The sequence below is a fragment of the Hemibagrus wyckioides genome, linkage group LG11, assembly GCF_019097595.1.
Source record: "Hemibagrus wyckioides isolate EC202008001 linkage group LG11, SWU_Hwy_1.0, whole genome shotgun sequence".
In the NCBI taxonomy this organism is placed as follows: Eukaryota; Metazoa; Chordata; class Actinopteri; order Siluriformes; family Bagridae; genus Hemibagrus; species Hemibagrus wyckioides.
Genome location: NC_080720.1, coordinates 28250516 through 28267522, shown reverse-complemented (window position 1 = coordinate 28267522; position 17007 = coordinate 28250516). Strand labels below are relative to the sequence as shown.

General features: G+C 38.5%; 1 protein-coding gene across 2 annotated transcripts; it reads right to left on the bottom strand.

The window, feature by feature from the left end:
• Positions 1-1730: 1730 nt before the first annotated feature.
• On the bottom strand, positions 1731-16987 carry acox1 (acyl-CoA oxidase 1, palmitoyl). 2 transcript variants are annotated; one of them, XM_058402528.1, is made up of 14 exons: positions 16740-16987; positions 14762-14921; positions 12451-12611; positions 9686-9793; positions 8542-8661; positions 8091-8206; positions 7811-7980; positions 7394-7556; positions 6755-6945; positions 6409-6585; positions 5903-6008; positions 4766-4909; positions 4087-4293; positions 1731-3044 (listed from the first exon to the last, which is right to left on the bottom strand). In XM_058402528.1, exons 1-14 carry the CDS (start codon positions 16846-16848, stop codon positions 2994-2996), a joined length of 1983 nt encoding a protein of 660 aa, XP_058258511.1. In that variant the 5' UTR covers positions 16849-16987; the 3' UTR covers positions 1731-2993. The 2 variants fall into 2 exon arrangements, with proteins under 2 accessions (XP_058258511.1, XP_058258510.1); XM_058402527.1 differs by lacking the exon at positions 12451-12611 and adding an exon at positions 10430-10590.
• Positions 16988-17007: the final 20 nt, after the last annotated feature.

Sequence of the window (17007 nt, the reverse complement as noted above, 5' to 3'; positions counted from 1 at the left end):
GCTGGTTCTGATAGAAAGGTGTCAGAATACAAGGGGGACCAACACAATATTAGGCAGGTGGTCTTAATGTTACCTGATCGGTGTATCTTTCTGCTAATACTTTTGCGATGTGTTTGTGAGAATTTAGCGGCCATGTTTCACTCTGCTTTCTGTCGCAGTCAGACATTATGAGAATGTTTACAATAGTATTTAACGTTGGAAAAAATTTTCAACAATAAGAGACAACGGTCCACTTTGTTGATAGCTCCAAAAAAAAAAAAAAAAAAAAGATTTCCCATTAACCAGTGAACTCAACACACTGTATCCCATTTCCCCTTCGTATACTATGCACTAAATGCATCTACTCTTTTTGTTAAGGGCGTAGTTGGGACATAGTGTCATATTATGTAATGGAAGAGAATACTGAGAGAACATTTTATTTATTCCTTATCCTTTTTATCATTTAATGTTCCAGTATCTTGACTTATTTTGCCACATTTCATTTATACCTGCCTAAAATGTGGCAAAGCAAACCATCACAAAATTCCTCATCCTTGTGGGGGGTGCTTGTAGCTCAAGTGGTTAAGGCTGTGGGTGTTGATCAGAGTTCAAGTCCCAACAATGCCAAGTTGCCACCATTGGGCCCTTGAGCAAAGCCCCCCACACAAGCGTCCACACCGTCCCATCCCGTTCCAGCTGTCTCAGGGCTGACCCTGTGGTCTGACCCAAACCCTCCAAGGATGGGATATGCAAAAAAAAAAAGAATTTCACTGTGCAGTAATGTAGATGTGACAAAGGCGATGTAACTCAAATTGTGGCATTTATTCGCTTAAAAAGTGTTTAAAGATCCACATTTCGAAAATCTACCAGAAACAGCAGACCATCAAGGTACCTTTTGGATACTAATTTCAACATACTACAGGTTGGGACACACTAATTCTAATTTCAGATAGGACTAATTGAGAAAGCAGGGATTGTTTCCTGAAGCAAATCAGAGATATGGATACCAAGTATAAGCCAGCTTCAGTACATTCATGTCTTTTACGCACAGAATATAAGGATGGCACTGGGGGAAAAAACAGGAATATTTTCATTAAAAAGGGGGTAAGAGTCGGACTTCTCTCTATTTCTACTAATTGCCAATCCTGGTTTTCAACGAATTATAGGATGGTGTTTTAAACAAAACCTCCACAACCCCTTGGGTCATGCTCTATCAATGGTTTCACTGGTAATTGTTTTTGAGGGTTGGGCCAAAATAACATTTCTACAGTCAGTTTCTCAGGAATTCTGTCCTCGCTCTCCTTACACTCTTTTCATTCAACTCTAATAAAATATTCAAAAACATAGAAGTTTATTTCCTCATGCGGTGAATGGTCTATTCATGTAAAATCATCTAAAGAGGAACACAACACTACTTGAATGCAGCAATACAGTCACATTCTGCCTTCATATTAAAAAAATAATCTAGAGTACAGTAGTTTTTCATAAGACATTTGCTCTGTGGACAAATATTTACTCCGGCAACTTCGAATGAAAAGGTTACAAGTTCTAATGAAGTACATGTGGAAAGTCTCCGGTTCATTGTAAGCTGTTTTGGTTTTAAAAATATATGTAAATTTACATACATCATAATTCCGAATTTAATTCAAAGTGTACTGTACTTTTATAGCAATATGTTGGCCTAAGAAACAAGTAATTTCCACTGACTGACACCTACTGGTGAAAATTTGAAAAAAAACAAAATAAAAGGCTTGATTGGGAATATTTTATTTGACATAATCAAGTGATCAACCTAGACACCTGCTATCAGAAATATCATTTCTGTTGTTTTAGCATTTTTGTTCCAGAGTTAGACTGTAGTTTTATGACTAATTCATTGTAGCATAAATCAAAATCCAGACTAAGGTGTACTCTAACAACAGTAAGTTTCCTATAGAACAAGAGACGGAAATGAATTGCCCAGGAATAAAACTAACATGTCAAAAAATTAGGGTAGGATATTATAAGGTGACTAAAAAGATCTGTGCCATCAACAGATACTCAAACATCCATAATATTTAACATTCTAATCTCCTTTCTGTACAATCAGTCAGTGAATCAAGATTCATTCAACTCAATTTATGATGTCTGGTCAGAGAAAAATATTACTACACAACACATGTTGTATAAAGTGCTTTTAGATACTGGCATTAAGTCTAAATCTTACGTTTTCAAAAACATTTTAATTATATTAGCAATTTTTATTGCTGAAAAATTATTTCACTTAGAAAATCCTTTCTGAAAGCGGGAAAAATGGACATGTGAAATTTAGTAACTCGCGGGAGTACACGCTTTGCTGTGAATTTTAAGAAATGACAAACCATTACACATTTTTACATCAAAATGCAGTCTCATCAGGACAGACTGTAGTTCATGTTGCTCACATTTCTCTCCAAATATTAATGCTATAATCAACTGAAGTACAATATCACCTTTCTTTCCCAAAATAAGATGATATGCAATCTCCAAAAGATTCCAAAACATACATATAATGTAAATTTTTATAACAGTACACTTATCTGGACGCCTACAGTGGTAAAAATTAATAAGCGCAAATCAAAATCAATCAAGGAAATGAATCGATCTCCTGATTGCAATGTGCAGTGTTCTTTAGCCACGTACAGTACATCAATCTGGATCCATATTTATCATGTTCTGACCTGGGATCAGCAGCACTGTCTATATTACCAAGTTACCTAAAATGTCTGGCAGTAGGAGCTTGTCAGTTACGTTTCTACCGTAGATGGCTCCGATTTCACATCCTGGAATGCCACAAAGCCACAACAAACTTCCAAATCACTTCAGATTAAAAAATGAATACAAAAACAAAACAAAACCCTGATCCTAGAATAATGCTCCAATTCATACAGGCTGTTGCTACAGAGGATCTGACAGATCAATTATACGTGATTGATTCTCCACCTAGAATTTAGTGCCCTTAAATGTTAGTCGAAGGGAAGAGCCAGCTTCAACGCTCACAGTTTGGACTGCAGAGGTTTCATGTACTTGTAGAATGATTCATGGACCTAAAATGGAGGAGAGAGAGAGAGGGGGAAAAAAGAGACTGGAGTATAAATGGATGTGATTTCTTGCAAATGGAAAAACACAAAATTCAGAAATTTAACACATTATTAACTTACAATCCGGTGAACAAACGGTGCAGAATGTACAAGCAGGATAATGAATACTTCGTTTATTAAGTAAGTAGGGAAGAAAACATGACAGGGTTTGCCGTTATGGGAAAATAATCAACACCGTGATTTATCTATTAATGAAGGACGTTGGATGTTTTACCCATTTACAGATTATATATATATATATATATATATATATATATATATATATATATATATATATATATATATATATATATATATATATATATAGATCTATCTTCGGGTCACAGGGAGCCTCAGGCGTCATTGGGCATCAAGGCAGGATACACCCTGGACGGAGTGCCAACCCAACGCAGGGCACACACACACGCACACACACACACACACACACACACACTCATTCTCTCACACAATCAAACACTACGGGCAATTTAGAGACTACAATTAAAAGCAGGTCTATGGACTGTGGGAGGAAACCGGAGCACCCGGAGGAAACCCACCAAGCACGGGGAGAACATGCAAACTCCACACACACAGTGAGCGGGAGCGAGACTCGAACCCAGGACGCTGGAGGTGTGAGGTGATCGTGCTAACCACTAAGCCTCATTTTAAAACATATTTTTAATTTTGCAAACAATTTTTTTGTGGACAAACTGATATTTTGGTACATTCTGTATCAAAAATATAGCTTATATTTGATATTTCTGTCATATCCCTCACAGCTACTGCATGGTGTGTTGTACTTTGCCTCCACTAGATGAGTAAATGAGTAATTATTTACACAACCTAAAGTAATAAAATACTTGAACCTGCATTGAGGTTTATTCCAGGTATATAAGGACCTGTCTTATATAAGTCAGAATGAAGTCAAGTTACAATAAACTACAATAAAATCCTGTTAAGAAATGACAGAAGATAAAACAATAGTAAAAAGATGATATCGTTCCCTTACCTCCGTATGGTTGAGCGGAGATTTCTTGGCCCACTCGAACATGCTCTCGTAGACGTTCCCGTCGTAGCGGCCTAGCACCGAGTTCAGCATCTCGTCACGGTAGTCAAAGGCGTCCACCAGAGCCACAGCGTTGGGACGGATCTCAGCCATCAGGGCCTTAATCCTCTGAGTGATCTGAGCCAGCTGAGGAACTGTCAGTAGACCAGCCTGGAAAATGCACACGTAACAGAAAAGGTTTTAGTATAGCTGACTGTATAGGATTATATGCAAATTGGACGTCCCTTAATGCCTCAACCAATCAGCATTCACCCGGTTGATGAACAGCATTGTCAATATGTAGACATAATGCGTTATAGAGTGTGTGCATGGCATGTCAGTGTACCTCTGTGTGCCATGCTTTCCTACAAACTCCCTCTCTGCATTGTGACACAAACATGCTTCAATACAGAAGCATACAATAAACCTGGCTTTAGTATCATTACGTGCCGTTTTTCATGTACACCTGATTCGGACTCACTTCTTAGGCACGTTTACCAAATTACTAAATGCTACTGTTAATATATTCCTAAGAACATTGTGTCCTATGTGTTTTGAAATCAGTGCCATTGCTCTAATCAGTTAAAGTGACAAGAGTTTTATTAAGGAATTCATTTCATGGTTTATAAAACGTGTGTGTAACCTGCAAAAAGTCTCCCGAGTTCTTGGCAACACCGTGCAGGGCATAGAGCAGAGCAAGAGTGCTGAGGACAGAGTAGACGGCCGTGTTACTGAGCTCACTCAGCTTAGCAGCAAACAGCTTCACCACTACAAAGTGACAGTGGGCCTGGACACAAGGACGGACAGACGGACAGACACACACACACACAGAGACACAGTAAGAAACCCAGAATCTCATAGGGATCAAGAAAGACTACACATTAGTCTAGAAATGCACAGACAGCCACAAACACTGGTCAAGAATAACTGGAATTCAGTGGCTACATATTACTGGAAAAGAAAAGAAAAAAAAATCCAGGGTGGTGTGATAAAGCTTTAAACAGCAACCACATCATTGTAGAAAGCTGATCATGTCACTCTCACTATGTCTCCATTATAAAAAAAAAAACCCCATCAAATTCATGACAACCAGAGGCTAAAATATAGAATTTGTGTATGTTTTGTTGCGTCCATGTTCAGAATTGAATGTCCTGATCACGTCACTTCACAGCGATGCTTAATATGAAAGTAGAATTTGTAGCTTTTCATAAGTATTTATGTTTTTATCTACCCTACAAGGGACAATATTTTCATAGAAAAGTTCCATAAAACAGTTGTTTCTACCTTCAGAGTAAACTCAGTTCTGCTCTCGGTGATGCCCTGAGTGCTTGTTCATAAGCATCTAAAATCGATCATCTTCAATCACTAAAATTCAGCGTAATGGAGGAATACTCTCACACAGAAAACAGTGTCCTGACTCATTTTGTATCAGACCTACGGCGATAATTCATTTTTTATTAATTATTAATTCATTTTACAGCAGAAAATATCCAGTTCTAACCACATGCTCTGCTAGAATTAAACTCAAACTGAGGTCATTGCGGTACAGGGCTGAATCAGATACACAAGTATACAAGTCATTTGGATAATGACTATATAATATTATATACTATAATAATATAATATAATATAATATAATATAATATAATATAATATAATATAATATAATATAATATAATATAATATAATATAATATAATATAATATAATATAATAATATAATATAATAATTTATAAAAAAAGGTGTGGAAGTCAAACTGAAGAAAGTGTCATAGACGTACGTCAGAGGCACGGAGGAGCTCTAAGGAGCTGTTGTTCCAGGCGTCCTCTTGGCTCTTGCTGCGCTGGAGCTCTGTCTGCAGGCTCTTTGCTGCCGTTTCCACCACGCTAAGATCAAATACGTATGCATCAAGCTGTGTTAAAATAACATGCTGATAGAAGAATCATTAGAAATTGGCATTATTTCATTAAACTAATTGTGCTCAGTTTACATCGGTGGTGTTTTGAAACTTGAACCGGTTTAGCTCTTGCTGATCTCCTGAAGCAATAAACCCCAACCTGAGACTTTCACTCGGTTAAGATCTGCAGCTAGTCATTGAGTTTTATTTCTAAACCTTTTCATTGTGATAATTAAACAAGGCTATTTAAACAAACATATTTGACCTTTTTTCTTTAATATGTGCAATCACTAGCCCTGAATTTTGGCAGCACTTGAGAGTCTATAAGTCACAGTCTACAAGCAAAACTGTGATATTTAGTAAAGCTGTGCTCTGTGTGAGAGACATACTTGGCAGCACGGAGTTTGTAGGCCTCCACGAGGCTCTGCAGGTCGTTGATATTGATGACTGTGGGTCTGGACCCTGTGGGTTGAGGCTGAATACGCTGGTGAGATTCGTTCAAGTATGAGACGATGCCACTGAGCTGCTTTCCATCACGCGCTTGTCTGTAGCTCTTCACCAGGTAGCTGAACCACAGGAATAGACACGAATTCAGGAAACAACGACACTGTTATATCGACTGAGGTAACGCAAAGGGACACAAAAGTTTGAGGTAGATAAACTCAAAGTAATCAGCAGAGCAATTCAAACCTACTAGATGATTACAGTATGAGACTATTGGCAGTGTGTGTGTACCGGGCCGTCTGCAGCATCATGACGGTGTTCTCGCCCTCGTAGGTGCATGTGGCCGTAAAGGTGACGTAGATGTCCGGCAGGCCGCTGCTTCGAGAATAACCGTGACCTCCGCAGGCCATCCGACACACTTCAATCCCTGCATTCACAGTCGAGGTAGTGAACGCTTTCAAACCTGCAGCTAGAGCGTGGAGCTGAGAGAGAGAGAGAGAGAGAGAGAGAGAGAGAGAGATTTACAGTTAGCTAGGTAACACGCCTGATATTAGCAGTCAAGTATACATCAGTCAAGTATACATCATTTTTCATTTTATCCAAGTATGAATGACTGAGAAACAACAGAATGGGTGTGGCTTTATCGAGAATAATTCCAGGATGTGACACGGAGAATCAAGTGTAAATCTTGATAAAAACATAAAAATACAGAAAAGAATAGCATTAAAACTAGCATAGCATTAAAACTGCAATTTATTCAACATATACTCATGTAAATATAATACAGCATGTCATTAGCCACCTCTGTTTTCATAATAAGGACACTAAAATCTCCAGTATAGTTGCACTTCATATAATTCCTCGACTGTGCAAGATTATAAAGATTATTACAGTAACGGCACCCTGTTGACTGAACCCTCGTCCTCATACCTCGGGCAGCTGGCTAAAGTCTCCCTGGTTGATGTCTCCAGTGATGCGATTATACGTGTTCTTCATGTACTGGCCCACAAAGGTGAAGGCGTAGGCCGTTGCTAACAGCGGGAAGAGTTTATACTGCTGAGCCTGGTAGTCCAAGATCTGTGGCTCAGGCTCTCTGTGTGAAGAAGACACCAGATAACATTATGAGCTCATACGACTTCTTAGAAAAACCGAACGTGTGCGATTGTGAAAATAGAAACTGCTAACAACAAACATGGAACAAATAATAACTGAAGAATACAAACGCTTTACAAAGAAAAAACTGTATCAGTGTGTGTATTCATTGATAAAAGGTAAAGATTTAAAAATGCATGATTATTCATAACAGAGCTTTTGCAAATTTCTTTAGTATATGAAGAATGAAAGTACCCGGCTCGTAGCTCAGACTGATGACGGACAGCGCTGTAGCGGATGGCGATGGTGCAGGATTTGGACAGAGCGATGGCCGACAGTCCTACAATCATGGCGCGGATAAACACCATGGTGCCGTACGTCAGCTTATCACTGGGGGGCTTCACGTACGTGCCATCAGGTTGGACCTACACACACACACACACACACACACACACACACACACACACACACACACAAATATGCTATCGCTGGTGCTCTTTTAGTTTGCACTGGGTATAACTCGTGCGCTGCTCACCTTGGAGTACTTCATCAGCATATTCTCACGCGGGATCCGAATGTTATCCAGCTTCAGGAATCCGTTATCCACCTCGTCGAAGCCGAATTTGGGGCCAATGTCACCTACAACCACGCCTGCACACATGGTGGACTCAACAAATCACTATTCCTGCACATGCCATGCATAGAGTGAATCTACACAGCCACTAAATTCTGACTCTTTAAAGGAAAATCAATATAACGCGGTTCAACTTTCTCCGGCCATGAAAATAGCTCCACCCCAAAATGAATGCGAGCTGCTCATATCTGTCCCGTACATCAAACAGAACATTGGGGTCAGAGGCTTGTCACAGTTTACAGAGAGATCTGAAAAATACAAACTGATTCTTTAACATTCCATCAGTATATCCTGGTCATAGCTCTTGTTCTAAATGAACAAATAGCTGTTAAGGCAGAGAAACATAAAATACCTGGCAGAGGCTGGTGGGTTTTCATACAGCGTATAGGGACGATGAAGGCGTGGAGGCCGTGGCACTTGCCGTGTGTGTAGAGCTGCGCCAACACAATGGCGTGATTGGACGTCTTGCCCACTGCAAGACAGACGCACAAACACATCCTAGTTAATTCTCCTTCCTAACACAACTCGTTTCTCATCAGCAAGGGGTTTCTGGCAATTAAAATGCCACTTAACAGACACATGCACTTATGTACATGTTTTTCTACATGCATTTCACACCTAGGCCTTCACTGGTGTACTTCCTGAATTAATCCACCTCTATACCATCATTATGACGACACGTCAGTAGATACTTATCAACCACTAACTAGCAAAGTACCGCTCGTAGTTACTGATTTGAAAGTGGCGGACAAACCCCTTCCCCGGGTGGGATAGGCTTGCTAGCTTCGGGGGTTGGCTGACCTTTCTTCACGATCTCTAGCTTTTCTTGAAAAGTCCGCCTTGAAAATGCATTTGTAAGGACGTCTGCGACCAAATCGATTTCTTCTCCTCTGTCAGGCATTGTGAGTTAAAATATATATTTTATTTAGTTTGTTCGGTTCGCCGCCTCTGACTACTCCAATTATCCAATCAAAGGACGGGAAATTGCTGACGTAATCGTATGCCTGCTAGATGGCCCCAGTGACGCCAACTCGAAATCTGATTGGTTAATGTAACACTTATTTTAAACCACGGGCGCCTGCACTATTGATTCTGAAGGCCTTAAGGCAGATTTCTTTCACCCTGGCAACACATGATGTCAGCCACTGGCTGAAATATGATTGGATAAATACTCTTATCATAAATATACACTACTGGAAGCAGCGCAACCGAGAGAAAAGCTATGAAATGTAGAGAATAGACTATTGGGAATAATTTAATACAATTTTAAAGCAGAGAAGGCCTTGCTGGCCCTGACGGCCCATCACTGCTGTCTTCCCATTCCAATTTGTATAGTTAATTCTATCTTTGGACAAATTTTATTTCAAATTCTTCTCTTAGTTTAATAATACATTTTTGTATACTGTTGTTCTTATTCTTTTTTTATTTATTTTTTTATTCTCATTGGTAATACAGTAATTGAGTGGAGTGAAGAAAAAAAAAAAAACATCACTCACGTCCTCCTGGCCACCATTTGATGGAAGTGACCGTGGGGCTGTTCAGGACAAACTCCTGTGTGGAGGGGTCGTAGGTCGCTGTGGTCTCGAGTCCACGGATGTGCGTTCCTGAAGAGTATGGATATGAGCTCATACAGGACAAAAGCAGTGGAACTGAACATTAAACTTTAAAACACAGACAAATAGAAATCTGTTATAGAGAAGAAACAGGGGATGTCAAAGTCTCTAGCTTGCAGTCCAAAGTATTAAATATGGCAAGAAACAAAAGCTGAGGAAGAATTTAAAGTGATAGTTCTGCCAATAAATAAATAAATAAAACAATTTAACCTAAATGTAGTTGAGACTCGAGGCGTGTCGTAAGAAGCTGTAATGAGTTTCATGCTCATCGAACTGAACAGACTACATTTTGGGTAATTTGGGGTCAATGTCTTTTCATTTGTATCTATTTATTTTATTCACACAGTGGGTCTAGTAAATGTTTGACAGCCGTAACCTAGTCTGATCTCAAAAAAAAAAGTCAGGATTTGTTAAGAAAAACTCTGAGAAAAGAGATGTCAGGAGACTAGCAGGGTGTTAAGGGTTAGCATTAGATGCTGGACATGATCTGATTATAGTCAGGAATACAGAATGCTCCGTTCCACCACCAACAAAATATTTTTTTTTCCCCCTATCATATTTTCCCTGGTCTCTACACTAAAAAGTGCTTCAGATCTAGACATCTTATCTCCATAAATGTGAAAGTACCGTGCCCGAGCTCTGTCTGGGCATAGGTGCCGATAATCTCCAGGTTCCATGCGGGTGTGAAGAGGGTGTCCAGCTGATTCGGCGAGGCCTGGTTCAGCAGCGTGGTCAGAAACATGCCCAGGTGCAGGTCCAGAGGTTCCGAGCGTCCGTTGTGTACGCATCTGGGGTCGCAGGTTAAAGGGTTAAAGCAGGATAGAGTGTTTTTGGGGAGGGCCAGGCAGGAATTAAAGATGAAAAGAAGGTAACATGAAGGTAGTGATTAGTGAAAAGATATGAGTAAGCACGTTGGGTAGGGATAAAGATAAGGATAGTGTGAAGGGTGAAGAAATATGGAGAGAAAAACAAAATCTTGAATCTTGGTGCTGATTAACCATCACATCCAGAACATATCATTATTACTGGGTTCACAGATATGATCAATAATCAATCAGTAAATATATTATGCAGATAATCAATAGGAAATAAATAGATTTAAATGGTCAAATGTCTTGGAAAAAAAACAAAGTGAATAGATTCAGCATTTAAAATACAACATAGATCAAGACAGGCACAATTTAAGGAAGGTGTCTTTATGCTTGAATTCTGTCCCACGTGTAAATTTCTTTAGAAAACAAACAAAAATCCTAACCAATTGTTTGTAAGGCAAAAAAAAAGTTTGAGGCAGACTTCCTTAAGCATCATCACATAACATGTATCACCTGATAGATTATGTTTGGAATGAGAGGGAATTTCAATAAAACAAATTATAACAAAGTGGATTTCTTTCATTTCTAAACAGTGTGTTTTAAAATCAGCACAGAGCCCAGAAATCTGTACAGGAAGGAAGAAGGCAAGTCAGATTAATCCACCAACCATGCGCTTAGGTTCGTTAAGTTCACTGTCACCAGCCAGACATGCAAAGGAAAAAAGAAAGTAAGAAGAGCGAACTAAAAGATGGAGATACGGTAGGAGTCCTGACTGAGGTACTGAAGAAAAAGAGAATGGATTCTGTGCACAAAGGTTTTTCCTTCAAAAGCCTTTTTTTCTCTCGAGCGCACGTCCAGTGCTGTTAAAACGACACAAAAAGCGCTTGTGCTAGAATGCCTCTGGACTGCTGTCAAACACCCACACTGCCCACTAAGACTGCTGTCAGGGGTCAAAACCTTCACTCAGTCAGACTATTTACTTTGGACCGCAGTGATACAGAGTCTGCTACAGGACCTGTGCTTATCCCACCAGGTCTATATCCATTCCTTAAATCTCTGTATTTAGTTTTTTTTGCTATATTTTGTTATTTGTTATATTTTTATACCCTTGAATTCGGGTATTTAAGTATTTGTTTTTTTATATTCCTTCTTATTTTATCTATTACCTGTGCTTGTGGATATTGCTGGAAGCTGTGAATTTCCCTTTGGGATGAATAAAGTATCTAGCTATCTATTAAATCAACTAATACAGTTTTAAACAATTATACAGTGGTAGGAAAAAGGTTTTTTTTTTTTTTGCAAACCACTGTTTAAGTTCATCAAATATAATGTGCCTTATACAACACGTGCAGAAAACATTTTTTTTTTTTTTTTTTTAAAACAGTTGGCGGCAGAAATTGTGTTTAAATTAATAGAATGTAGTTTGGCGATGGGTGCCAAAACTTTTGCATACAATTGCAATTTCCCAAATTCTCAATTTTTCGATTCCATTGGCTGTTATGGACTGATTTGGTTCATTGAAAGGATTTTGCACATTATGTATTCCTATATACATAATATATAATATTTTATTTATTTATTTAGTAATTTATTTTAATGTGACTGTTAGGATTAGGGGTGGGTACTGTAACAACAAATAGCATCACAATTCTCGAAGTGCACGATTTCAACAAAATATACACGCCGTCACAATGAATAGAAAAAGAAAGAAATATTTCTACATGAACGTATTATTAGTTGTGATGAAATAAGACCAGGTTCTATTAGCAGACTCATGACACCCTGTGGATCTGAATGAACATGTCCCATAATTCCATGAGAATGAGAATGACTGACCGTGCCCCATTTCGGTCTGGGCGTACGTGCCGACCACCTTGAATGAATCGGCAAGCAGCAGCCATTTGTCTTGCTGCTCAGGGGTGCACAGGCTGGACAGTGTAGGGATGAACATCATGAAATGGATAGCGAAAGCCTCATGCGGGGCTCTTTGTGCCAGTCTGCAGGAATGTATGCACAGCTTAGCTACGCTTTATATGTTCATTGCCCTATTTGAAAGATTCTGCATCAGTATTGCTGTTATATACACGATTTACAACCCTAGAGCAAAGGGTCTGAGGTTTTTATCTGATATGCATGCATGACTAACTGCCCTGTTGCACAATTGCATATAATCCTGAATGCTGTAACCCAGTGAGTATCGATAAAATCGAGATCATGTGCGATAACAAACACAAATATAAACACACAAAAAAAAAACTAAGATTTCTAATCTTCACTGTCCAGAATCTGAGCTCATGATTCCTGCCAGGAGTGGAACCTGATCTTGGTGGTCTTCTGCTATGGTAGCTCCAGTTTGTGGCCATGCACTGGAGAAGGTCTGTGGTTGGTTTTGTGGTTCTGGCTGGGAAAGATCTCCTAACCGATGGGTCACAGACTTGACTTATTATATTCTTAAGATAAAAAAAAGACGTTCAAATGATTTAATACAACAGGGGAGGCTCCCAGCTACAAAGGGAATATGATTTCTTCACTGCCTGGTCACTAAAGAGACACACCTTTTTTTGGCTTCATAATTAATTCAATTCTAAGTGCTTTGTCATTGCTGAGGCGTAACAGAAGCTGAACTGTGTGACAGAGAGAACACATGTTTGTCTAACCTGCACTTCTTCAGTTTAAGCAAAAAATCTAACATTATCATCCTTCATTTTTTAATGAAGGACGCACAGCGTGACTACAATCTGACAACCTTTTAGCATAGGATTTATTCTCAATACACACTCTGATCCGGAGTACTAGTGTACTATCACACTCACAAACGTTTGGGACGTGGCCAAAAACCTGTACGGGCTATGTTAAAAATCAACTGCTAGAGGCAAGCTTTAAAAAATATATATATATTTATATATAAATAAACTGTACTTTGAAATAAACAAAGTATGTGGGATCCTATTAAAGTGAGCAGTAATATCAAATATTTTCCACTTATTCAAATATTCAGTCATCCAGTCTAGCTATTTAAAATATTCCCATGAGAACACACATCAAAATGAATAGTACAGAATGTAACTTAAAGGAAAGCCCACAAGGAAATAATCAATATAAATCATTCGTAAATAGATCCCAGGATCTCCTGAGGTAAAGTGTCGCATGTGTAAAGATCTATTATGGGGAAAACTAGGAGGTGGCAAACGGCTGTTGATCCGCACAAGCCAGGCAATGGATATAAAACTCCTTGAACTATTAAGCACAATCATAATTGTCATAATAAAAACAAACAAAAAAATCTAAATGGTTACAAACTTACTAGAAAAAATGCAAGCAAGCAAGAAACAAGAAACTAGTATAGTAGAGAAAATTCACTGCTTAAGAAAAGCTTCTTTTGTTATTCTTTTTCTATATGATCACGATAATAATATATATCAATAATTTTGGAACACAGTGTATATGCGCATCAATTTCACCTCAACCTTGCCTCCTGTAATAATAATAATAATGTCTCAATTCACAGTAATAATAATAATAATAATAGTAACAGTAAAAGTGAATCATTCAGTCTCAACCATCTTCTCTCATTCAGTTGTAAAAACTGGTTATCTGTCATGGCTATACTGGTTATCCTGCTCATGTTCTGGAGTCTACAAGTCCTTGTTTGACTCCTGAGGGCTGGACTAGGACAAACTTTTCCAGTTTATCTACAATTTATTTATTTCAGTGCTATGTAACATGACACCCAGGGCTGAGCTGAAGAGACTGGTCAGGTTTCTTCCTCCTAAATCCAGTCTACATAGTTTTTTTCCTTGCCACCATCCCACTTGGCCTGATCACACAGGACTAAAGCTTCTAAAGTGATCATAATCTGAGATGATATACATGATATGATGATATTTTTCAACATGATACAGTGGTGAAGAAAACTGTGAAGTTAGATCTTGTCTAGATCTACCCTAATGCCACATCTGAACATGATGTTTGGCTTTTGTGGATGGAAGCTCTCTGTGAAATATAATGGTACATGCTTGCAAGAAAATCTTGATATAGACTGGACGGGAAAAAAAAAACCCCAGTCATGCAGATGTGGAAATGAGAGACAGTCTGCAGCACAAGGGGAAGAAAAACAGTCTATAAACACTTTATAGAGTCTCAGTACCTCTTATAGAAGTATATCTCCTCAGGATCAGAGATGCCGTACTCCCGGATCTTTGAAAACATCTGGATGCTCTTCTTCACGGCCGCGTCATAGCGCTCACTGCGGGACAAGAAGTTTGGGTCTTCTTGCTGGAAGTCAGGGTCATTAATCACCAGAGATTCTGTAGCACAATGACAGAGGAGCAAATTAGCAACAGTAAACGATAACCAAGCAACATGTTTCAAATATTCTTTAAGGTTTAGGTAGAAGGATATGGAAAGATACTAAACGACCACAAGCTTATTAATAATACATAGTAAACAAACCATTTACATCCAGGGTGTCCAATATTATCCACAAAAGGGCGAAAGTGGCTGCAAGGTTGAAACATGATTTGATTCAGTGCTAGAGCTCATACTATGAGTCTCACTGAAAATATTGTCATGTATGCTGATCAGCCATAACATTAAAACCACTGACAGGTAACGTAAATAAGACTGATGATCTCATTACAGTGGCACATGTCAAAAGGTAGGCGCCAAGTGAACGGTCGGTTCATCGTTTTTTAAGAATTACAAGCGGGCCAGAGTAAGGTTCGAAAAATTGCCCGAATACAAAGTGCAATGGCATAGCCACAGTGTCCGTGCTGCAGACAGAATATTCACCATTTGCATTTACTTCAGATTAGATATATAGCCGATTATTCAGGGCAAACAGATATAAATACAGATCCTAACAGAAGGAACACATTTTTAAAAGCTTTCTACAAAAGTTTCACATGCCACTAGAGACGTACATCAGAACTGGGATCCTGCGGGACACAAAAACATTTAAAAAAAAAAAAAGGTGCATGTTTTACCTTTCCGCTACTCAAAGGAGGTCAAAGACCACATTGGACATACAGCATATATTCATTCATCCTTAGTAACTGCCTGATCCAAGCAGGGGGAACAGAAACAACTGAACTTCTTAGAAATGATTGTGGATGGGTAAAAACTAAAATAATAAGCTTAGATAGATAAAAAAAAAATAATTTAAAAAAAAGTGCACAAGTCTAGTAAACACCAATTATTACACAGAAAGAAAATTATAAATAATGTTTTAAATTGCAAAATAGATATTAGGAGCACTGAAGTGATTTAAATACACACACCAGCACTGCATTACACCTGGACTTCATACTGTATGTATTAGAGACTACTAAAATCTCTGTATCCAAACATCTGGAGAATGTGTGTTTCTTTTTACATTTTTAGTAATACAGATAGGATGTGTAATGTTACATCGTCATGGTGTAAAGTCATTTTCCTGCCCTTCACCATTAAAAAAACTAAGACTTAGTATTAGTATAGTATACATATAAGAGATTTAAAAACACACACAGCAGCACTGCATTACACCTGGACTTCATACGTATTAGAGACTATTAAAATCTTTGCATCCTAACATCTGGAGAACATGTGGCTCTGTTTATAAAACCTATAGTATACAGACAGGATGTTTAATGTTACATTTGAAGTGAATCGTCATGGAGTAAAGTCATTTTCCTGCCCATCACCATGAAAAAACTAAGAATTAGTATTAATATTAGTATAGCATAGTATATTTAAAAGCGAATAATAAACAAGCTGTAATGACTCCGATTAATGTAGGGATGAAGAATTAAGAAGTTTAACGCATTCAGAAGGTAAAACCTACAGAGTACAAAGTACTTAAGTAGGAATTTGTTGCAAGCAGTTTTGAGAGAATACAAAACTCATAAGTTATCGCAATAAAAAAATATACAGAATCGATCAAACCCAGTGTTTCCCCAAATACACTAAATTAACTGTAGAAGACGAAACAGTAGCTCTGCAGCCGCATGCAAGCTCTGAATGCAAAATAGCACATTGCTGCACAGTGTAGTGCCGAATAATACATTTAACAACCTCTATGTGTATTTTTTGTTTTATAAGTAAAAGATGATTAATATTCAGCCCCATGTCCTGTAAACCCAGACCTATTTCTCTTCTCCTTCTGGTCTTCTCCACGCTTCCGTCCAGTACGTTTGTGAGAATTTCCGTCTGGAATGTGGCATTTTCTCTTTCTCGGCGAAGATCCGGATTCATCGTTGCAAATCTGTTCCTTGGTTAAAAAAATAAAAAGCAGCACGACGTTCACACACACCTAAAGCGGATATTTTCTTTTGAGAAAAGAGGCGTATTATGTAACGTTTCAACTCTGGCCTAGTAGACGTGAACTTCGCTTCCGCATTAGGGGCGTCACGT

What these genes read in the sequence shown, in the direction of transcription:
- acox1 (XM_058402528.1), bottom strand. Translation starts at nt 16,848, where the DNA reads ATGAATCCGGATCTTCGCCGAGAAAGAGAAAATGCCACATTCCAGACG. An exon ending in CCAGACCGAAATGGGGCACG is followed by an intron (nt 9,794 to 12,450) that starts GTCAGTCATTCT and finishes CATACTCTTCAG; the next exon opens with GAACGCACATCCGTGGACTC. An exon ending in ACTCGGGAGACTTTTTGCAG is followed by an intron (nt 4,294 to 4,765) that starts GTTACACACACG and finishes TGCATTTTCCAG; the next exon opens with GCTGGTCTACTGACAGTTCC.